The following is a 24,001-nucleotide window of genomic DNA, read 5'->3' on the forward strand; positions in this document are numbered from 1 at the left end:
GAGGGCACCAGACCCCATTATTGATGGTTGTGAGCCACCATGTGGTTGCTGGGAATTGAACTCAGGACCTTTGGAAGAGCAGGCAATGCTCTTAACCTCTGAGCCATCTCTCCAGCCCCTCAGAATTGGTTTTCTGCTGCTATCCGGTGTCTTCCTTATTATTCTTTTTAAAAATCTTTTCCTTTATTTTCTTCAGTGCTGGCTCCTCGCGATTTCTTTCTGGGTTAGTGTTCTTGTTTTGGTAGAGCACATCCATCCCTTGGAGACGTTCGGAATGGACGCAGGGGTTCTATTCTTGTGATCCATGGCATACAATCCAGTTTTCCTAGCACCATTACCTGAAATGGCCATCTTTCCTCAGAGATACTTTAGTACAGTTTATTTGTCGGGAGGTCTAGAAGTCAACATCAGGTGTCTTCCTTTTTGACTTTAGTTGGGTTTTCTATTTCACTGGCCCATCTGTCTACCTTTGTGCTAACACCAAGCTGCTTTTGGTACTTGTAACTGTTGTACAGTTTTAAATAAGTCAGGGTGACACCTCCAGCATTGATATTTGTATTCAGGTTTGCTTTAAAAATTCAAGGTCTCTCAAGCTGGGGCATGATGGTGCACACCTTTAATCCCAGCACTTCAGAGGGAGAGGCAGGTGGATCTCTGAGTTTGAGCCAGTCTGGTCTGTAGAGTGAGTTCTAGGACAGCCAGGGCTACACAGAAAAACCCTGTCTTAAATAAATTAAATTAAAGTCATGTTCTTTTGTGCTTCCTTGTGAATTATGGGACTTATTTTCCTATATGTTTTAGAGGAGGCTGTTGGAATTTTGATGAGCAGCGCATTGACTCTATAGATTGCTTTGGTAATACGACTATTTTCATGTTACTGACTCTCTGCACTGGAACACTGGGAAGTCCTCCCTTCCACCAGGGCTCGTCCTCCTTTTTTCCTTTCAGTTCCTTGGTTTATTCATAAATGTTCTGTTTTCTGAAGCACTGTAAACAGGGTTCTGAGTCTTGCTGTTTTCCTCAGTCTGTTCATCACTGGAATATAGAAAAGACACTGTGTTTTGTGAGGTGATTTTATATTCAGCCGTTCTGCAAGAAGTATTATCAGATTTAAGCATTTCTGGTGGAGCCATTGGAGCTTTTACATATGAAAATAAAGATGTTTTGATTTTTTCTCTCCTGTTTGTATCCCATTTATTTCTTTCTCTTGTCTTATTTGCTGTGGCTATGAAACCAGGCAATGTGTATGTATTCATTGTAAATGCAGCAAATAAACTACTCAAAATGACTGCTATTATTGGGGTGGGAGGGAGGTTAGTTATTGTGAATAAGCGAGAGAATAGCCACAGGCATCTGGAAGAGTCCAGAGCAGTCAAGTGGAGGCAACGCTTAACTCACCATCTTACCCTGGAACTTGGTGAATTGTAATATCATTCAAGTATTTGCATTAAATATTTTTATTATGTATTTTATCACAATTAATCTTCATCATAATTTTTCTCTTCTGGATTTGCCAGTATTTTAATTTGCATTGTCTTTTATAAACAACTGATCAGTTTTATTTATATCTATAATTCCTTCCTTAATTATCATTTGTTTGTTTACTCTGTGTGTGTGTGTGTGTGTGTGTGTGTGTGTGTGTAGAGGCCAGAGATTGGCAGATGGTGTTTTCCTGGTCACTCTCAGCCTTATTTTTTGTTGAAATAAGATCTTTCTCTGAAACCCAAACTCACTGATTCAGACTAGCTGTCCAGGGAGCCGCAGGGACCCTCTGCCTCTGCCTCTGCCTCCCAGCCCTGGGATTACAAGGCCTACAGCCATGTCCTGTTGTTTTACAAATATGGGCTCCCAGGTCCTCATATCTGTGAAGACAATACTTCACCAATTTCTGGATCTCCCAGTTGTCTTCTAATATTTAAAATTTCCCTTTTAAAAGTTCATTTTGGAAGCTCTTGCAGTTTTGTGGGTTGAACTCTCACTTTCAATCCTGTTCATTTGCATTACCTGAGGATTTGATTTTCTTCTGAATCCTACCCTTCCTGTATTAACTGTGTTCTGAGAAGTGATGCATCCACGCTCACTGTTTGGTCCATGATGCACGCCCACACTCTCTGCCGGGTCCACCGTCCAACTCCACTTCTGAATCTGCTGGAGGGAATGTCTTTAGATTTCCCAAAAGTGACTGTCTTTTTACTGTTATGAGTTGGCTTTATTAACTGTGGTCCGGAAGAGTGGTTTTCGCAACATCTTTTTCTTAGTATTTTATTACAGATCAGCAGCAGACAATACAGAACACAATGTAGCAAAGTACACAGGGAGCCAGCAGCCCGGCTGACAAGTATCAGCACTTGCTGACCTGCGCAGCTCCCTAGGAGCTACTGTCTCCACACAGGACATGGGTGGGGCATTGCTCTTTTGTTCGCTCCGGAGTGTTGTCATGGACTCACTATGGAGGCGTAGGACTGTAATGACCACTAGCCCTACTGCATGTTTCAAGTGGAACCAACCATTCTATCGGTCTGTATGCTTTGACCACATGGTGACCAGCTACAGCGGCTGCGTTGACAACTGATCGCTTGCCATCTTGAGGGTGCCAACTGTCTCTTCTTTGTACATCTATGTCTTCATGTCATGGGTGTGACTTTTGGCCACTGGGCGTCTCCATAAGTGCTTACTGCTACCTCTTTTGTTCATTTAATTGTAAACTCAAATCTTGGGTTCTTTGTCATTACATATTATTAGCGGCAGTAACTGTCACACACAGGGCCCAGAGCAGGTTGTCTCAGAGACTTGAGACTGTGAGGTCCTTTCTGCTCCCAGAATCCCTGTCCAGGGCATTTCCTCCACCTCCACACCCATGCCTCTAAGGTGCTATAGCAAAGAAGAGAAGGGCCTGAGCTGGGGCCTGGAGGTGGGAAACTGTTACCAGCAATTTATTTTTCAGATACCACTGTGTGATTCTAACTGCAACAGGCTGGACCAGACCACAGGTCCAGGCTAGAGATGGTATCACCCCAAGCCCAGAAAAGGAGCTTGGGAGACTGGGGCTCTCCAGGGGATGTATTCAGCACCCCTAGCAAGGATAGATGGCCCATGTAAAATGTCATCTATCAGGGTATGCTTTAGACTTTTGACCAGGACTTCTGTGAACTGGTCTTCAAATACCCCTGCCACGCACCAAAGCCCTACAATCCCCTAGGAGAGCATGTATCCAGCCGTGCTGAGTTATGAAGACCGCAGGCCAGTGAAACAGCTTGGTAGGAGCTTCCCAGACCCTAGTTCTCTACAAAGAACAGCTCCGAGGATCTTAACAACCAGGGCAGGGAAGTCTGGGGGAGTCAGGGTGGCCAAAGTCACACCTAGGGTAGGTGCAATTGTCAAACCTGCCCCGTTGCATCCCTGAACACAAGTTTCTCCCTGGGACACACCTAGGACCAGGGAATGCTGGCTCTGACACCAAGGAAGGGGAGGGGCTCAGTGCCCTGTGAGCAGCCAGGGCTGAGAACTTGAGCATTCATGCGAGCACAGAGACAGTCTTGGCTAGGTTTGTCAAGCATTTTATTAGAGTTTGAGAGGTGGAGCTGAAGGGGCTGGGGTGGGAGGCTGAGAATCCAGAAGAGCCAAGGTTGGCCTGAACACAGCAGAGGCCCGTCACAGACCCAGGGAAGTGGCTGAAGCCCATCTCTGAAGTGGCTTCTGCTTTGCTACACAGAGGTCTAGATTGTAGAGATACATATTCCTCACTGTGGCAGGGCAGGTAGTTTTCCTAGGAAAGTCATGGGTAAGAGCTGGGGGCTTCTCCCATAGTGAGGGAGGGGCAAGCAAGCAACAGCCAAGGTCTTCCAAGACCCTGGAGAGGCAATGGACACAGTTGCTGGCCACTAGCAGAGAAGCCAGGGGTCAGGTGAGAGGGAGCTCCCAAGTTCTGGGGTGACAACAGAGTCCATTCAGCAGCTGGACTTCAGACCTGAGGACAGGACTCAACAAGAGGGGCATGAGCAGGCAGGGCGGCAGATCAGGGACACACAGGAGGCTGGGCGACAGCAGCTGGGCTGGCAGGAGGAGGCACAGCAGGAGGAGCTGGGAACACAGCAGGCAGGTCTGCACACAGGGCGGCAGAGCAGGGACACGCTGGAGCAGGGCTTGCAGCAGACAGGCACACAGCAGGATGGCTGGCAGCATGAGGGCTGGCAGCTAGACTGCTGGCAGCAGGAGGAGGATCCAGAACAGATGGGTGTGCAGCAGACAGGCTTGCAGCAGACAGGCACACAGCAGGATGGCTGACAGCTAGACTGCTGGCAGCAGGAGGATCCAGAGCAGATGGGTGTGCAGCAGACAGGCTTGCAGCAAAGGGTCACACAACAAGGTGAGGAGGTGCAGCATGAGGGCTGGCAGCTAGACTGCTGGCAGCATGAGGGTGTGCAGCAGCTGCTGCAGGCAGATTGGCAGCAGGGGCCGGACCCACAGCTCACTGGGGTGCAGATGAGGGTCAGGCAGGGGGCTGGGGCACAACAGCTGGGGACACAGCAGCTGGGGGCACAGCAGCTGGACTGGCAGCAGCTGAGGGCACAGCAGCCAGGCTCACAGCAGCTCTCTGGGCAGTCGTCCACCTGCCAGGAGGAGTTGGTGCAAGCGTCAGAGCAGACGGACATGGTGGAGGCGGCCATGGTGAGGTTGGCTGGAGGAGGATGAGGAGTGAGTTAGTGAGTGGGTGAGGAGTGAGTGAGCGAGTGGATGTGTGTGTGTGAGGTGCTGGGTCGTCAGCTTTTATACCCCTCTGCTGTTGTCAGACTTGGCCTCCCTTCCTTGTTGGATCATTAAGGTGTTTGTTTTTCTGGGATGTTGTCGGGCCTGTCGTCTCCTGCCAGTGGGACAGTTGGGTGAAGCTCTGTGAGCAGTGAGACTGGCGTGTCACTGGTAAGACTTATCCCAGCCATCCTATGGCTGCAGAGATGTCCTCTGGCCATGGCCCGCTGCCAGGACCCTCATTCCCTTTTAAGAAGTAGATGTGCTCAGCCCAGTACTCCTTCCATAGCCCAGCTCTGGGTGAGGACAGTTGTTACTTCATGGCAGTGCTGAGACCAGATGGTGTGCAGTGGCATTTGTAGGGCCATTGAGTTGAGGGTACAGTGACTGGCCTATAACTACCACACCTAGAGTGTCTCCCCATCTCCTGTACCTTTCTGTATTGTCCTGTGCAACTGTCCCCCCTGCCCTGTGCCTGTGTCCACCCTATCTTTGTACTGAGAGATGCAGGATGATGAGTTTGGCCCCTCCATACTCAAGATGGCTGACAGTCCCTGGCTAGGTTCTGTTTCTAACCCTAAGGAGGTTCATGATCTGTTGAAACCCTAGAAGCATTGCATGGGCCAGGAACCTGTGCCACTCTCTGCCTCCCTGCTCAGTGTTCTCCAGACATCCTTGTCTACTCCATCCTTCTCCAAAGCTGCTAACAATTCCTCGCCAACCCTTCTGACCACCAGCCACACAGCCTTGCCACTCAAACACTGGGATGTGTGTCCATAGCAACTGCTCTTAGGCTAGGTCACATGTGTACACAGAGCAGTGTAGAAGATGCACCTGGAAGTTAGGCTGTGTGTCATCTGAAACCAGTGCTGGCCAGTGTCCTCAGGAAGCAGCTGCTCCAGGTCCTTCATTTCTAGCTCTCTGTCTTGCTACATGTATGCACGCATGCATAGGTTTAGAGATTATGTTCTGTGAGTCACTAGCACTGATTTAGAAGATGCTGCTCAGTTGCTGCTGGGGTTCACACAGGGTCAGTTTATCTGGTCATCAGTGTGCCACACGGGAGCTGGTTTGATTGTGCTCTGTCCAAAAGCTCCTTGAGCCACCCACATGGTAAACTCATTACCGTTGACCTTACACCAGCAGAAGAATTGTGGATCCTCTGTGAAGTGCCCTATAGTACTAATGTTACAGCACCATGGTGGCTCAGCACCATTCAAGGGCATTCCCAGAGGACAGCACAGCCCCAGAAAAATTGGCACCAAGGAGAACCGATGAGACTTGTTTTTAGGATGAATCAAAACCAGAAGGCAGAGCCTTATTAGTATTTCATCCAACCAGCTGGGAGCATTGCCTTAAGATTCCCTGCTCTGTGTATGTCCATGGATGGCCACAGAAAGACCACAAGTAGATATAGGGAAAGTAAAAGTCAGAAAGTAAAAATTAAACAGAATCCACAAATTGTGAGGGTTGATTCTTTGCCTAGCCATTCAACCACCCACTTATCCATCTATCCAGCTGTCTATCCACCACCAACCCACCCACCTATTTATCATCACCAACTCATCCATCCACTAACATGCACATCCATCCACTAACATGCACGTCCATCCACTAACACACTCATCCATCCACTAACACACTCATCCATCCACTAACACACTCATCCATCCACTAACACACTCACCCATCCACTAACACACTCACCCATCCACTAACACACTCACCCATCCACTAACACACTCATCCATCCACTAACACACTCATCCATCCACTAACACACTCACCCATCCACTAACACACTCACCCATCCACTAACACACTCATCCATCCACTAACACACTCATCCATCCACTAACACACTCACTCATCCACTAACACACTCACCCATCCACTAACACACTCATCCATCCACTAACACACTCATCCATCCACTAATACACTCATCCATCCACTAACATGCACATCCATCCACTAACATGCATGTCCATCCACTAACACTCACGTCCATCCACTAACACACTCATCCATCCACTAACACACTCATCCATCCACTAACACACTCACCCATCCACTAACACACTCATCCATCCACTAACACACTCATCCATCCACTAATACACTCATCCATCCACTAACATGCACATCCATCCACTAACATGCACGTCCATCCACTAACACGCACGTCCATCCACTAACACACTCATCCATTCACTAACACACTTATCCATCCACTAACACACTCATCCATTCACTAACACACTCATCCATCCACTAACACACTCATCCATCCACTAACACACTCACCCATCCACTAACACACTCATCCATCCACTAACACACTCATCCATCCACTAACACACTCATCCATCCACTAACCTACTCATTCACCCACCCACTCATTTATCTATCCACCAACATATCCATACATTCATCCATCTCTCCCTCTCTCCCTCCCTCCTTCCCTCTGTCCATCCGTCTGACCATCCGTCCATCCATCCACCCATCCATCCATCCATCCATCTCTCCCTCCCTCCATCCCTTCTTCCCTCTGTCCGTCCGTCTGACCATCCGTCCATCCATCTACTCACCCATGTCCCAGCCCAACCATCCATCTACTTGCTCATTCGTCTACCCACTCAGGCATCCATCCATTCATTTATTTACTTATCCATCTTGCTGTTCATCCAACATTTATCATCTATCTATCCATCTGTGGGTAGATGTGCATATAATATGTATGTGTACACATAAGGGTGTCCCCGTGTCTATAGTTTAACAACACAAACTGTACCATACCTGACCCACATTTTTTTAAATCTTAATTCAAGAAGTTCTTTTTCTGTGACTTTGTAAAGATTTGCTCATTTAATGCTCATGAGCATTCTAGATTGGTCCATATGTGCATCCCCTCTTTGGTGTGATTCAAAATAACACACACTTGCCTCACAGCGTGTGTGTTGGGTATCTGTGACAGTAGAACCTGGTTCTAGCAGAGCCTTACCAAAGCACTCCCTCATGGTTCCATTGGGCAGATCCCTCCCCCACTCATGTGGCCACTGAGGCATTTAAAACTGAGCACCTCAGTTTCTTTGTGGAGCTTCATTTTTAGGCAGCCCTGTCTATGGACAGGTTGTGAGGTGTGGCTTCTTCTATGCATGGAAAGCTCCCCCAAGACACCAGCTCCTTTACTGCAGCCACCACATGCTGGCCCTGGCTATGGGCATGGCCCACCACATGACAAGGCAGGGAACACCCTGCACATGAACACAGGGGTAGGGACATGCTGCCCCCAGCCACAATCTGTCACTGTGACTTGGACGACATCACTCTTGGCTTTGTACACACTCCATGCTGACCCTCAGAGACTTTCTGCACTGAGAACTGATTCTGGAAACATCCACAGAGTTCCTGTGAGTATGACCCTCTTGTTGCGCTCCCTAAGCTCAGCCCCTCAGACAAATGAGTCTTCAGGGGGAGCTCATGGCTTTTTCTGGTGATGTTCCAGGGAGTGCAATGTGGGGAGTTTCCCACACAGCCACTTAGCCCTTAGCAAATATGCATTCTGGCCATCTCAGTGTGGTGCCACGCAGATGGGAAAGACCAGTAGTTTTGTTTATATTGGGGATGTTTACCAGGTGAGTGGCAGCTCACAACTAAACAAGGAACAGTGTTAATGAGACTGCTGGGTCACCAAACAAGGAAGGCTAGGGCCACGAAGGTGAATAAAAGCGGAGGGCTCAGCACCTCACACACACACACTCACACACTCACTCACTCACTCACTCCTCACCCTCCTCCAGCCAACCCCACCATGGCCACCTCCACCATGTCTGTCTGCTCTGACGCTTGCACCAACTCCTCCTGGCAGGTGGACGACTGCCCAGAGAGCTGCTGTGAGCCTGGCTGTTGTGTCCCCAGCTGCTGCCAGTCCAGCTGCTGCCAGCCTAGCTGCTGTGCCCCAGCATCTTGTATTACCCTTGTCTGCACCCCAGTGAGCTGTGGGTCCGGCCCCTGCTGCCAATCTGTCTGTGCTAGCTCCTGTGGACCCTCATGCTGCCAGCAGTCTAGCTGCCAGCCCTCATGCTGCCAATCCTCCTGCTGTGTGCCTGTCTGCTGCAAGCCTGTCTGCTGCACACCCATCTGTTCTGGCTCCTCATGCTGCCAGCAGTCTAGCTGCCAGCCAGCTTGCGGCACCTGTTCTCCTTGCCAGCCATCCTGCTGCATGACCCTGTGCTGCAAGCCTGTCTGCTGCACACCCATCTGCTCTGGATCTTCCTCCTGCTGCCAGCAGTCTAGCTGCCAGCCCTCATGCTGCCAGTCATCCTGCTGTGTGCCTGTCTGCTGCAAGCCTGTCTGCTGCACACCCATCTGTTCTGGATCCTCCTCCTGCTGCCAGCAGTCTAGCTGCCAGCCCTCATGCTGCCAGTCATCCTGCTGTGTGCCTGTCTGCTGCAAGCCTGTCTGCTGCAAGCCCTGCTCCAGTGTGTCCCTGCTCTGCCACCCTGTGTGCAGACCTGCCTGCTGTGTGCCCAGCTCTTCCTGCTGTGCCTCCTCCTGCCAGTCCAGCTGCTGCAAGCCCTGCTCCAGCATGTCCTTGATCTGCAGCCCTGCCTGCTCCAGCCAGGCCTGTTGTGGCCTCTCCTCAGGCCAGAAGTCCAGCTGCTGCTAATCTGTCCCCCCACGGAGAGCATTTCCTGTGTCTTCAGTGAGTGCCAAGGAACCAGAGCTCAGAGAAGAATACTGCATGTTCTATGTACCAGGGAAGATCATGACAGTGGCCTCCTCTCTCTGCCTCTGCCCTTTCTGGGCCAAGCAATCTCCCCTCATTGTGACTGCCCCTTTTCTGAATATGCTGAGCCTACTGAGCAATAAAAACCCTGACTGAACCTGTGTAGACTCCCATGGCCCTCCTTGGTGTCACATGGTTTCTCCTTGGCATCCTCTATCTGCTGTGCTTTGGAGCCTCTCTGTGCTAGTTCAGGGGACAGTTCCCTCTGTCCACCTTGCTAAGTAATGGCACCTCCTCTGTATGGTGCCAATCAAACCTGAACAGGTACTTCCATGCCCCATGCTACCCAGGGCAGCTCAGGTGCCTCCTCCCCGCGTGTTTGCCAAGTGCTACCCCTGCTGGCCTGTGGTCCTGCTACTGTCCCCTATTCAGTGGTGCCAGTGTATGCTGGCAACTGAAATCAGGTCTGGGCCATTGGCCTTGTGAGCAGACATGTCCCTACTTCTAGACGTCGCTTGGCTCTAAATGCAGAGACCTCCAGTGTGTGGTAGTATACAGGCTGATTGGAGAGTAAGCACACTGGGATGGAGCACACTGGGAACACACTGCAATGGAGCACACGGGCCAGGCACACTGAAAAGTCTGCTATGGCTTTACTTACCTACAATCTTGTTTCAGATGAGGATGCGTTGGCATGCCAGGGTGGTCCTGACTCTATGCCAGTGACCATTCAATGAACTCAGCTTGCAGAGGGTAAAGAGTGGGAAGCAATGCCCCATGTTGAAGTCTAATTCTGGGATAGGCAGATGTCTTGGCAGTAGGTGTCCATGTGCCTGGCACCAGCCACAAGCTCAGTGTGTGGCTCTCAGCTTGGGACCAGATTAAAAGTATCTCCTAAACCTGGCTTCCCTGTCACTGAGAAGAGAATACCACTCCAGTCTAAGTGGTAATACGTTTTTTTGAAGGCCACACAAGCAGGAAGAAATTGCTATAGACATGGGAGGACACTGTCCCACCCTGGCAGGTCACCTCCTCAGGCAGTCACTGCCCGAGTCCCGACAGCGTGGAGACTGGCTCTCACAGAGTGAAACTTTCTCTTCAATGAGGTTACTGTCTAGAGTCCCAGTTGGTCATCGGCAGCACAGGGGACAGTGCCTAGTGTGGCTGTGCTCCCCAGAGGCCTGCGCTCTGCCTACACTCCGGGAGGCAGCAGTCTGCAGTGGTAGCATGGAGAGAGATCTGCCATCCAGGGTCTTGGCAAGCTTGCGGCAGAATGGTAGTGGTTTCGTCTCTTTCTCTTCCACATAGGAGGTTAGTGGCCTCCCCCACTTCATGCTCTTCTTCTGGCCACAGTCTAGTCCACTATGGACTGAAACCTCCAAAACCATGAACCCAAAGAGACCAGTGATCCCACAGGAAGGGAACACTGAGTCAGCCCACATTGTCTGTGTACAGCCTTGGCTCAGACCACAATACGGGGCTGACTCCCAGTGCAGGTGACTTTCTCGAGCTGGAAAGGTGATACCAGAGCTCAGGGTGCTCTAGCTGGATGGGCATGGTGGGTGAAGTGCAGGGGAGTAGGGGCTTGATGCCCTGTGGGGTGCTCCATGTCCTGCAGCTGGGCAGTAGTACATGGGCACTGTGAATGAGAGCAGTTGCCCAGGCTTACCACCGGATGTAGACAGTCAGAGCAGAGGGCCTATCCCAGGACCGAAAGCGTTAGGTCTACCCGGAGGAGCAGCTCGTCCTAGTCGTGGTAGACCTAGACTACCCTCAAGCAAAGCTCTGTGGGTCAACCCCACCAGAATGTCACCAACAGGGACCCATGAGAAGATAGAGCTGGCTCACAAGAGTGTGCCCCCAGGAAGGAGACAACACCCTTCAGTGGGGCGAGGGGGAGCCCATGAAACAGAGCCGCATGCTCAGACCACGGTGGGAAATAATCTAGAGAAGAGGCCAGCACCGTTCGGGATGGAAGTGGTGGATGGGAAGAAGTCCAGGATGGCAGAACCAGTGCGATTAGCAGAGAGTAAAATCATGGCATTAATGATGTGTGAGGACCAGACCAAAAGCCGAGGTGTGGTGAGGGGAGGCAGAAACAAAACAGACACCAAGAGCTAAAAACCTGAAGAGCAGCAAGAAAAACCCAAAATGATCAAAGAACCTGCAAATGAAGTTCTCCAAAGAAAGGGATGTCGAGGAGCATCTAAAGGGGTCCACAGAGCCAGAGTCACGGGCAAGGCAGAGTGGGAGTCGTGGGCACAGTACTGAGCAGCCTGACACATAGGAAACCATAGTATGAGGGGAAAGGCTGGGGCTGGAAGTGGAGCAAAGAGAAAGTGCCAACTAGTTTTCCAAATCTGAAATCACATCGATGAGAACACAGGAAACTTAAAGCATTTCCAGACACCCACCTGTCAACTGACATCTAAGAAGCGTTCCGTCCGACCACAGTGGGAAGCTTTGTTTAAGCTATGTGAACACACACCAAAATAAGCCATAACACATCACAAGGACTGAAATCCAGACTGTGCCCAGACCTCAGCAGAGCGAGGAGTCACCCAGACTGCAAGCATGTGGAAATTAGAGAGAGTGTGTAAAAGTAGCCCACAGACAAAAATAAAAATCACTATGGGAATTAGGGTGTATTTTCAGCAAAATGAAAATGAAGTCAAGCTAACACAACACCTGGGGAGAGGCGCTCTGTGATTCTTCTTGGTAAACAAGCGAGGCCCGGAGTCTGTGCTTTGACTCAGACCTAGAGATGGGGTACAAGTGAAGCCCCAAATAACTAGTTACGTGCAGGCAGCTCCAGGAGGAAACATCCAAGACCAAGCTCTTGCATTCTGGGACGGCCAAATGGACATTTCTAGCTGGTTTTACTGGTCAAGAAAGAGGAAGAAGTAAATGACCCATATTAGGAATGGAAAGGGTCATCATCCCAGAGTCCGTGGACATTAAAGGGACGCTGCAGAAGGCAATGGCCTCACACAGACACACCCAGCAGTGTAAAGGAAACAACCCAGAATTGGAAAGGGAGAGTGTGAAATTAACGTGAGAAAGATGAAAGGTCAGAGCAGCCTTGGAGCAGCAAAGGGATTTAAGTCTTAACTAAAAACACACTACAAAGCAAACTCTGATTCTAAGAGGCCTCCCAATCAGATTCTTGTCCTTTCTGGGAGAAATGGCACCGATCTCACATGAGAACATGAGAGGATCACACACACACACACACACACACACACACACACACACACACACACACACAGAGCTCACTTCATTATTTCTAGATAATTGCAGCCAAGTGTAGGAGCTCGTGGGGTATGGTGGTGCATTGCCTTCTCACCCAGGTGTAGCACGAATAATAAAAACCCAGAGACAGGTGTTGGGATTCAACCTGAAGATCAGGAAAGCAGATTGAAATGACGACCCTTCCTCCACAAATCTTCAGAATGAGACTGTGTCTGAGAGCTGTCTCCTCCCGTCTTATATTCCTCTCTGGTGCTGGGATTAAAGGCGTGCACCACTACTGCCCAGGCGCCTGTGGCAAACTAGTGAGCTCCTGGGATTAAAGATGTGTGCCTTTATGGTATGGTATATACTATGTTCATGGACCCAAAGGCACAATGTTAAATGTCTGATCCTCTCTAAGCAATCTGTGGGTTTAATGAAATCTCAGTCAAGATCCTGGCAGGCTTTACAGTCAAATTTGATGGGCTGGTTTTAAAACCTCTGGGGTTCATAGGTGACCCAGCGTGGCCAACCAAACCTGAAAAAGACAGTATCAAAGAACTTCTATTCTTTAACACCAAGTCAAAGATGTGATGAGTAACAGGAAACCGCATTCTGGCTGAAATCCAGCAGTATCCCTCCCGTGTGTGCTCAGCAGGTGTCCCAATGGACAAAGGGAAGTATCCACAAGGAGTTGTAACAATTTGGGACATCAAAAACAATGTTACAAAATGAAACATGAGGAGTCTAGCCAAGCTCCTATGGTGAGGAAACCCCTGCGGGGCGGGCGGGAGCCACTGGAAGGAAGCCAGGCTTATCCTGGCTCACTGGTCAAGGGTGAGGAAGTCATGGTGGGTGGGAGCACAGCTCTGTTCCTTACATAGGCCAACCAGGAAGCTCTGTTCCTTACATAGGCCAACCAGGAAGCCGAGAGCTTGGACTGGGAGATAGAGCTTTACTTCTGGGCCTCTCTTGTTGTGCCTCAACCCCAAACATTCCGCAACCTCCCAAAACAACACTGCAGGCCAGGGACTGAGTGCTCAGACATACAGGCCCTGAGAGCATTTCACACTCAACTCTCAGCAGGAGCCTAGAATGAGTCTGTGTGGTTCTGAGTTAAAGGAGCAATTATCAGGGAGGGTCACCGAAGACAAAGGGTAAAGTGGGCTTTGCTGGAATAAGGATTAGGCTCAACACTGAAGAGGCACCCGTGGGGAGAAGGTTTGCAGTATTTATGTTAATACTGTGTTTGTCATCCAGAAGTCATAAAGAGCATGTACTTTAATAATACAAATACAAACAATCTGATCTAAGAAAAATAGATAGGAGGATTAGAGCTGGCAGGTCACCAAAGCCACACAAGATACCCCACACTGTTAGTCACCAGGGCAATGCCAGTGACATGGAACCTTCAGGGTCTCATCACAGAAAACCAGCGTAGGCATGTGCTGGCACTGTGTAGAGGTGATGCTAATCCCTCAGGAGAGCCGTGGCTTGGATGTGCCATATCCCTACAGGTGCCAGCGTTTGAGGTTGTAGAACCTTGGGAGATGGAAACTGGCTGGAGTTCTGCTCTGGGGGTGGGACTTGAGGATCATAAGATGACTCCACTTCTTGTCACCTCTCTGCTTCCACCAAGATGTGAGCAGGCGGCCTCATGTGTCTGCTGCCAGAGGTGAGCACAGACCTGCCTTTCTCCGCCGTGGGGCGGACTACATCCTCCAACCCTGAACCAAGATAAACCCTGCCTCCCTCAAGCTGATCCTTGTCAGATAATTGGTCCTAGCATTGAGAAGAATGGCTGACACAGTGGGCAGAGACAGACAACAGTGCAGCCTGAGGAAGCCCCAAGCAGCCGCCCTCAGGAGAACAAGCCTGTCAGGACTCAGTGACCTTACTTTTCCTCAGTCTCCACAGAGAGAACCAGAAATGTTTGCTCAACAGAAACTGAGCACAGCTGTTCACACAGGCTGACTTGCTGTCTGGGCATGTGTCCTCAGGAGTCCCTAGAGCAGGGATTTCTGGGCTACTGGATGTGAGAGGTGGAGGGATACTGAAGGTATTCCCGCCGAGGCGGGAGAGAGCATGGCTCAGGTGGACGTGGCAGGGAAGGAGAATGGACTGGGAGATGGTCTGAGACCCCATGAACAGCATGGCCTGGGATGCGCTGGGTGCAGATGGATGCAGGACAGAGGGACAAGAAAGGCTCAGAGAGAGAAGTCAGGGCCCAGTCAGTGGTGTCCAGGGTGGGATGGGGACATGGATATTGATTGGCATCCTTGCTTCATTGCGCGTAACGGTCAGTTGATCATGATGTCCTTGGCCTCTGCTCTTCAACATGATTCTGCTGGAAGTTTCCAGGTCTTGACACATTGCTCACTCACCTGAGCACCAAGTCCAGCCCATGTCTGCTCCACACCAGAGAGGGCTGATAATCCATCCCCTTTATGAGTGAGAGCAAAGCAACCTATAGAGGGAAGACTATGTCCCTGTGTCCCAGAAGAGGGTACTGGGCAGTGTCTGGTCCTGTGTACCCCCCTTCACCCCTACAATGATTTTATTTCCAGATGAATATCTCTTGTCTCTCTCTATATATTTTTTTCAGAGAACTGTAGGGTAGGCAGGATTCACAAGGTGACCCAAGCCAGGGGCTACGGTGCCTAGAGCCATGAGTATGGCTTTGCTTGTGTGATTTTAGAAAAATAAGGAGGAGGAGTTGGTGGGCATGGCCTATAGGGGGTTGCTGAACCCTTGGTGGGGATGGCCTATAGGGGCTGCTGAACCCTTAGGAGGGATAGCCTGTAGGGACAGATGAACCATTAGTGGGGATGCCCATACCTGTGGGTGACCTGTGACCCATAGGTGTCAGAGAAGACTGAATGTTTGAGAGGGGGGCCCTGAGTCACATTGTGATCCCCAGGGGAGGTGGCTGCTGTCCCTTGTCAATTGCAGAGCTGAGTCCTTCCCTCCTAAAAACATTTCTGACTATGAAGACAGATATTTACAGGTTCCAGAATGTGAGAGCAGATCCAGGTGGGTAAGAGTTTATTGAAGCCATGGGCTGCACACAATGTCAGGGGCAGGTAACCAGAGCAGAGGGACAGGGGGATCCCTTTCCAGTGACCCAGAGGATCAGCAGGCCTCCTGGGAAGCAAAAGGAGGGGTCAAGTCATGAAGGATAGATTGGAACTTCATCCTGGAGGACTGTCTTTCCCAGACCAGAATCAGGCTGAGAGAGCTAGGAGAGGCCACAGGGAGGGATGTGAGCCAGCTGGAACCAGGAACAGGCCCATCAGCAGCTGGACTTCTGGCCCGAGGAGAGGCTACAGCAGGCCTGGCGGGAGCAGGCCGGGCGGCAGATCAGGGACATGCTGGAGCAGGGCTTGCAGCAGCTGGGCTGGCAGGAGGAGGCACAGCAGGAGGAGCTGGGCACACAGCAGGCGGGTCTGCACACAGGGCGGCAGAGCAGGGACACGCTGGAGCAGGGCTTGCAGCAGACAGGCACACAGCAGCATGAGGGCTGGCAGCATGAGGGCTGGCAGCTAGACTGCTGGCAGCATGAGGAGGAGCCAGAACAGATGGGTGTGCAACAAACAGGTTTGCAGCACAGAGTCACACAGCAGGATGGCTGGCAAGGAGAACAGGTGCAGCATGCTGGCTGGCAGCTAGACTGCTGGCAGCAGGAGGATCCAGAACAGATGGGTGTGCAGCAGACAGGCACACAGCAGGAAGATTGGCAGCATGAGGGCTGGCAGCTAGACTGCTGGCAACAGGAGGAGGATCCAGAGCAGATGGGGGTACAGCAGACAGGTTTGCAGCAAAGAGTCACACAGGATGGCTGGCACGGGGAGCAGGTGCAACACGCTGGCTGGCAACTAGACTGCTGGCAGCATGAGGAGGAGCCAGAACAGATGGGTGTGCAGCAGACAGGCTTGCAGCACACAGGCACACAGCAGGAGGATTGGCAGCATGAGGGCTGGCAGCATGAAGGTGAGCAGGAAGACTGGCAGCAGGGGCTGGACCCACAGCTCACTGGGGTGCAGATGAGGGTCAGGCAGGGAGCTGGGGCACAGCAGCTGGGGGCACAGCAGCCAGGCTCACAGCAGCTCTCTGGGCAGTCGTCCACCTGCCAGGAGGAGTTGGTGCAAGCGTCAGAGCAGACAGACATGGTGGAGGCGGCCATGGTAGGGTTGGATGGAGGAGGATGAGGAGTGTTGAGTGAGTGTGTGAGAGTGTGTGTTAGGGGAGGATACGCTGACTTTATACTCCTCCCTGACTGGGACTTCTGGCCCAGCCTGTGACCACAGCTTCCTGATTGCTGTTGGCCCTGTTCCTGCTTTCATTTCCCGCGTCGCTGCTCGCATTGGCTGGTGCCTCGTCTTCTGTTTGGTCTTAGGGTTTCATTTGGACCACGTGGACTTTCTCCTCGGGGTGTTTGGGTGTCAGGGAGTGCTGATGGTGACAGAGGGCCATAGGGCCATGGATCACTACTGGCCCTGGGTCTCATGGGCCGGGGCAGAACTCTGCACTTCTGTGGTGCTTGGCAATGATGGTCAGAGGGTAGAGAAACTCTATGACTTCCCTTCAGGGATCTGTCAGTTCCCTCAAGCTGGGCAGCCAAGTACCCAACTGTATGGCTAACTGAGTTGTCACCACCTCACCATGGAGACTGAAGTCCATGTCAGCTGTCAGGGCTGGGCTACCTGAGCCAAGGGGACTGCCCAGGCCACCCAGCTCCTGAGGCTGCCAGCTTTGTTGGCTTGTCCCTGACATCTGCTTTCTCCCTGTGAGTTGTGTCCAGATTATCCCTTTTTTATACCATGAGTTGGCTGATAGCCCACCTAGCGACCCGCCATACCTTGGTCATCTGCAAGTACCCTACTTTGCCAGTACAGTCACATGCACAGGTCTGAGAACTCATACCCAGCATCTCCAGAGAGGCACATTTCAGGCCATCTGGAACTCCTGCTCAGGAGCAGACCAGTGTCCCCCGAGCCCATCACCTAATCCAGATATCCTGCTGACCCATTGCTTCTCCCAGGACTGGCTCTACTGGGACCCAGCAGTTGGCAGCAGTGTCACACAGCTTAGGGATGAATATCCTCGTGGCCTTTCGGCCTCCCTTCCTGTACCTCGACTCCAGAGAAGAGGGCTTGCGTGTCCTGTAAAACACCAGCCGCGGACCACCTGCACTTCTCCCAGTCAAATGGGAGCTTGTTGGGGGCCACAGCCCAGTGCACAGTGTGACCTGTGGAAACCACGTTGATAAGCCTCTGCCGGTCAAGCTACTAGTTCCCCCTGTCACTAACACGTGCCTGGACTGTCTTGGAAACTTCCAGCCTCCGTTTTCTATGTAACTATTTGTCCATCATGTCCACTCCCCTAGAGCTCTATCCTCAGTCTGGTTCTGTGGACTCTGCCTTTAGCCTACCTGCCCAACCACCGTACAGTCTGCAGAACTATGTCCGAGAATAGACCCACCTCTCTTCTCTTTCTTCAATGGTTCCTTATTTATCTTGCCCCAGTTGGCCACTGGCTTGCTCTGGGATCTTCCTACCTTCTCCACTGCTGACTACTCTCTGTCTGGTCCAGGCTCATCTCATACTCTGCGTCCCTCCCAGCTCAGCAGCTCTCCCACAGGTGGTGTTCAGGAACCAAGGCCCCAAGCTCTGCTGTAGGTGTGATGTTTCTTGGGCCTCCCAGGAAGCAGGCTGGGAGATTCTTTGTGATCACAGAGGGCATTGGCACCTAGCGTTTCCTTTGTGAGTTGGCTTTCCTGCCGATGCTACAATGAAATTTCCAAGGTCATTGACTTCAAAAAAAGGAAAGGTTTATTTTGGCTTGTGGTTTTAGAGGATTCAGTCCATGATGGGCTGGCCTGGGTGCTTTGGACAATGGTGAGACACACATCATGGTGGGAACATGAGGAGGGGCGAGGCTTCTCATCTCCTGACAACCAGGAAACAAGAGAGAAATGGTTCTGAGTCTCAGGACCTCTTCAAGAGCATGCTCCCGGGGCTGGAGAAATGGCTCAGAGGTTAAGAGCATTGCCTGCTCTTCCAAAGGTCCTGAGTTCAATTCCCAGCAACCACATGGTGGCTCACAACCATCTGTGATGAGGTCTGGTGCCCTCTTCTGGCCAGCAGGCATACACACAGACAGAATATTGTATCCATAATAAATAAATAAATATTTAAAAAAAAAAGAGCATGCTCCCAAGGACCTAACTTCCTCCCCTTAGGCCCCACCTCCTATAGTGCCTTCAGCTAGGAGCCAGACCTTCAACCCAGGCCTCAGGGACAGTCCAGGAGCAAACCATGGTGTCCTTATTACAGTGCTAGGTCTTCCAGACTGGGCTTGTCTGGCCTAGAAGTTCTTGTCTGTGGCTAGGAGATTTCACTGTAAAAGGAGGTTGGATTCTGTAAATTCCTTTTATGCATATGTAGAGGGGATCCCAGGATCCCCTTTGTTACCTTTTGAAAAATGTTTTTTATTTTTATTTATTTAAATTAAAATATTTTTATGTTTATTTTATATTAACAGACTCAGCTGGTCAGGAAGATCACAAGGGAGGTCCCAAGTTACCCTCATGTTAATTGCTTCTGAGTGTTGGCTAGTCTCGGGCTCCTGCACAGGCCTTAGGGTTTGGGGCACTTCTCCCCTCTCTATTGCTAGCGTGACACCCCAACACTCTCCTGAAGATCTTTATTCTCTGCCAGGAATCTATGCCCACAGCTTTCTCCCTGCCACTCCCCCTTTGATAATTCTTCTGGACACAGCCAACCCACCTGGCTTGTCTCATGACCTCCTCTTGGGGCCCTTTGTGAACTCCCAAAGGCTCTTTTTTGGCAACAAAGCTCTCCATAACCAGTGAAGGCCAGGCCAGACTGTTGATTCTATCTCTAGTGATGTTGAACTAGGAAGAGGAGCCTCTCCCAGGAGATGGAGATGGGAGATGGAGGAGGTCCTCCCCACCAACAATGCCCTGGGGGTTCTGCATGACACCAGAGGAGCTGTGGGTGGCCTGAGGCCTCCCATTCCGGTGGACAGAACTCTGTCTCAGCACAATGTCAGCCGTTGACACGGGGACACGCCCTTCAGTGGCTACTCTCACTTATACGTATGCAGAGCTCAGCAGAAGCTTGAGGAAGCAGGGAGGCAGGATCAGGGTTGCTGCTAGACGCCTCCCTTTCCTCACTGGGAAAACAGGGACAACCAGGACCCACTGCTCCCAGGGCTATTGTCAACCTGAGTAACAGAGGCAGAGTGTCTTCAAAGAGCAGCAACACAATGTAACGGGAACGCATGCCGTGGCAAACTGTGGTCTAGCTCAAGAAGGCTGAGGCAAGGGGACATTTCCAAAGGCCAGGAGGGTTATGTGGGGCATTTGAGAACACGCCCTGGCCATGAGCACAGCAGCGAGCACAGCGTCCATTACTGGTTGCAGAGCAGAGGCTCGGCAGATGTCCTCGGAGATATTTTACCGTATGAGGCAGTGGGCTCCTCTGTGCCAAGCTACGACCCCAGCAGTACCTGTTGGGACTGGTTCTTGCCATTGGTCAGCCATGCAGGAAGTCACTCCCGTACATTCCCCCAGACTCACTGCTTATTCCCATGGTTTGGGATTCACAGCTCAAGTTGTGGCTGTAGCCTGGCTCTGAGAGCTTTCATGATGGAAAAGCTGAAAATACGCAGACTCTGTAAAGGAGTCATCATGGCTGTCGTCTTGCACAACCATTGTCTAACCTCTCCCCAACCATGTCTTTGCCGCAGACCTTCGTCCCCTGGACATCCTGGCAGAGGTGGTCCCTTTGAATGGTGCTACAAGTGGGATCCGGATGGTACAGGCCAAGGGTGTGCTGGGGCTCCAATTCTCAGCCACTGAGCCTCGTACCATGAGCTTCCCCGCCTCTAGAATCTTCTCCAGCTGTGACCTCTTCCCTGAAGAATTCTCCATTGTCGTCACCTTGAGAGTTCCCAGCCTTCCACCCAAGGTCAGTGGCACTTTTTCTTCTCGTAAGCGTAGTTTTCCTCCTTGCTTTTCTTTATTGATGTTTCCAGCCTCTGTGCCCATAGAGCGCTGTACTGATCTGAGCCATAGAGAGCCACTTGACAAAGTTGACAGGAATCTGGGATCTGGAGGGCTTGCCCTGCCCACATCCCAGCTCCATCCCTGGTCATGTGCAGACCCTGTCTGTGCAACCTTCGGCCTGATGGTTGTTGGTGCACAGGTTTGCACTGCCCTGTGGGGTGGTTGTTGATACATGCATAGGTTTGCACGGATGACGGTTGATGAATAGCCAAGGGACTGTGTGGCCTAATGGTGAACTGTATAGTCATGGTTTTGGGTGGCTTAGTGGTTGCTAGAACAGTCATAAATTTGTACAACCTGACAGTTGTTGGTATAGCCTCAGGTTTGCACAGCCTGATGGTTGTTAGTATGGTCATGGTTTGTGTGGCCTAATGGTTGTTGGTACCACCATGGGTTGCAAGGTCCAGAGATTGTTCCTATAGCCACAGGTTTGCACTGCCCAGTGCTTGTTATATGTGCAGATTTGTGTGGCCTGATGGTTGTTGATATAGCCATGGATTTGCACAGCTCCATGGTTGTTGATATAGTCATAGTTTTTTTTCAAAGTCTGATTACTGTTGGTAGAGTCAAGAGTTTGCACAACCCAACAGTTGTTGGTAAAGTCAAGCAGTGGCGTGCCCAATGACTGTTAGGATAGTCTCAAGTCTTTGCAGCTAGTTTGCAGCTAGTGGTTGCTATATAGCGGTTTTCAAAGCCTGGTGATTGTTACTGTAGAGACAGATGTGAGATCAGTTGTTGGCATAGCCACCAGTTTGGGTGGCCTGGTAGTTGTTGGTCTAGCCAAGACTCTGCATAGCTCAGTGGTTGCTGATGCAGTCATGAATGCACACTGCCTCTGGTTGCTGGTGTAAACCCAGATATGTATAGCGTGATGGTTGTTGTACACAGTGGCTGGAGTGTACACATCTCCATGGTTATTAGCATAGTTCCTAATGATTACATCTTGAGGATGATCGGTATGGTCACAGGTTTGCACAGCTCAGTACGGTTCTGGGTGTGTACAACTCAATGGTTGTCATTGTAGTCATGGATTTCTACAATCAATGTAGGATAATTTGATCACTGCAGAAGTCCTGTGTCCGTTCACAATCCCCCGGCCCTGCCTCATCTCTTACAGCAAATCTCCATGCCTGCTGGTTGATCTGTTTTGTATTTCATATAGGTAGAACATTGAATCTAGCCATTCATGACCAATTGTTCAGTGTATGTCTTCATGGTTTCATGCATGTTGTAGCATGTGGCTCAGCTGCATCCCTAGTCATAGCTGAATCACCTCCTGTTGCATGCACACACTGTCCACACTGTGTTGACTCTCTGGTCAGCAACCAATGGACACTTAGGCTGCCTCCATTCGGGGCTTGGAAATGATGCTGTTGTCAACATTCATGTCCTAGGGGAGTCACTCTCATTGCTCCTGGGGACAAATCTAGAGGTGGGATTCTTGGGTCACCTAGGAACTCTGTGACTTCTGAGGTACTACCAGGCTGTTTCCACAATCATTACATTATTTGGTGGGAAGTGTGACAGGAATCTGCTCCCTCTGTGTGGTTGGGAAGCAAAGAGAAGAGGGCCAGGGTCCCAGTGTCCCCTTTTAGTGGCACATCTGACTTACTTCCACTTCTTAAAGGACCCACTGGCACCCAGCAACACTATGAAGTGGGATCAAGCCTTTAGCACAAAGGTTAGGCTCCTGTCCGTTCCTGTGATGCTAGATTCTATTGTTGAGGATGTTCATCCATGACACAGAGGTGGTGGACAACATGCTTGTCTCTGGGGATGGTGTGAGCATAGCACTTGCTCAGAGTGGCTTGAGATGCACCCCCACCCCCCTTGCTTTCAGAAGAGGTCCTGCAGGTTGGTGTCGATGCTTCTTGGTCTGTCTCCACCAGGGTCTTTGCTTTTCTTCCTCGTGCTTGGCTCTGCTCAGTCACTGACCTGAGGCCTTTCTCGGCACGGTGTCCACAGCTGTGAGCTTCTCCCATCGCAGGCCTTCTGCTGCCTCTGCGCTGTGATGGCCGATGCTGTGTCAGCCTGACAGGATTTGGAATCATCTAGGGGACCCTTCTGGGCATGCCAGTGAGGGTGTTTCCAGGGCGGATTAACCGAGTTAACCGAGGGGGAAAGAGCCACCATGGATGTGGGGGGCACCATCACACGGGCTAGTTTCCCGACTGAATGAAAAGGAGGAAACGAGCTGACCACCAGTCAGTCTCTGTCTCTGTCTCTGTCTCTGTCTCTGTCTCTCTCTCTCTCTCTCTCTCTCTCTCTCTCTCTCTCTCTCCTTGCTGACTGAGGATGTAATACGGCACTGCCCCAGGCACCAGTCACCATTCCTCCCCTGCTATGAGGAACTGTATCCTAAACCCTGAGCAAGGATCAGGTTGCTTCCTGACATTGCTCTTTGTGTTGTCATAGCAATGAGGGGTTTTCGGTTTCATCCATCTCAGTGTATCGTACAGTCTCCCTTTTATTCTTTCCTATGGCCTCTTGCTTGTTTAAGGGCTATGCTATTCATTTTCACTTATTTCTAAGTTTTCTGATTTTTTTTCTGTGTCATCAATTTGTAATTTTGTTCTTGCCTGAGCTCGTACTCTGTGTGTTTTCTCTCCTCAGGTTAGCTTCATGACCCATGTATGTTCTGTGTAGACAAAGCTCTACACACACACACACACACACACACACACACAATCTGAGCCCGTGCCACACTGATACCACCACACTATCCACACCCACACCTTCATCGCTGATACCATCACTACCCACACCATCACCACCCACACCAACACCAGACATACCTACAGCACACACACCATCCACACCTATACTGACATCACCCACATCTATAACACCAGCATCATCACCACACACACTACCTACACCATTCACACCACACACAGCTACACCATATATACCTATACCACCAACACCTATACCACACAACCATCCACACCCACACCACACACACCATCCACACCCACACCCACACACACTGAAACCACACAGACCTAAACCACCCCCACACCCACATGTACACCTACCCCAGCACTCACACCTACCCCCCATTCTACCCATACCCCTACATTAGCAGAATACTTGCTTGGCTGCTGTGAGGAGACCCTGCAGGGATGTGCTGCATGGTGTAGACCTGCCACAATGCACAAGTGTTCTGTTTTTGTTAGTCCTTCTGCTAACTGTTCTCC

The 24,001-nt window shown here is 50.8% G+C and overlaps 4 protein-coding genes across 10 annotated transcripts in view; 2 read left to right on the forward strand and 2 right to left on the reverse strand.

The window, feature by feature from the left end:
• The window catches only part of Tspear (thrombospondin type laminin G domain and EAR repeats), a 163,046-nt gene that overhangs the window by 74,635 nt on the left and 64,410 nt on the right, over positions 1–24,001 (forward strand). The window contains exon 2 of the mRNA XM_038341480.1: positions 20,483–20,703. Coding sequence (XP_038197408.1) covers positions 20,483–20,703 — 221 coding nt within the window. The remainder of the gene's footprint in view (positions 1–20,482; positions 20,704–24,001) is intronic.
• Positions 3,981–4,667, reverse strand: LOC119822360 (keratin-associated protein 10-1-like). Its single transcript, XM_038341536.1, has one exon. It carries the CDS (start codon positions 4,665–4,667, stop codon positions 3,981–3,983), a length of 687 nt encoding a protein of 228 aa, XP_038197464.1.
• On the forward strand, positions 8,561–9,418 carry LOC119822610 (keratin-associated protein 10-2-like). The gene is made up of 2 exons (XM_038342045.1): positions 8,561–8,773; positions 8,870–9,418. The coding sequence occupies exons 1-2, from the start codon at positions 8,561–8,563 to the stop codon at positions 9,416–9,418; spliced, it is 762 nt and encodes a 253-aa protein (XP_038197973.1).
• On the reverse strand, positions 16,002–16,892 carry LOC119822350 (keratin-associated protein 10-4-like). 7 transcript variants are annotated; one of them, XM_038341516.1, is made up of 3 exons: positions 16,773–16,892; positions 16,539–16,712; positions 16,002–16,469 (listed from the first exon to the last, which is right to left on the reverse strand). In XM_038341516.1, the coding sequence occupies exons 1-3, from the start codon at positions 16,890–16,892 to the stop codon at positions 16,002–16,004; spliced, it is 762 nt and encodes a 253-aa protein (XP_038197444.1). The 7 variants fall into 7 exon arrangements, with proteins under 7 accessions (XP_038197444.1, XP_038197446.1, XP_038197442.1 ...); XM_038341518.1 differs by having other exon boundaries at positions 16,002–16,337; positions 16,425–16,612; positions 16,703–16,892; XM_038341514.1 differs by having other exon boundaries at positions 16,002–16,612; positions 16,703–16,892.

This window comes from Arvicola amphibius, chromosome 9 (genome assembly GCF_903992535.2).
Source record: "Arvicola amphibius chromosome 9, mArvAmp1.2, whole genome shotgun sequence".
Classification (NCBI taxonomy): Eukaryota; Metazoa; Chordata; class Mammalia; order Rodentia; family Cricetidae; genus Arvicola; species Arvicola amphibius.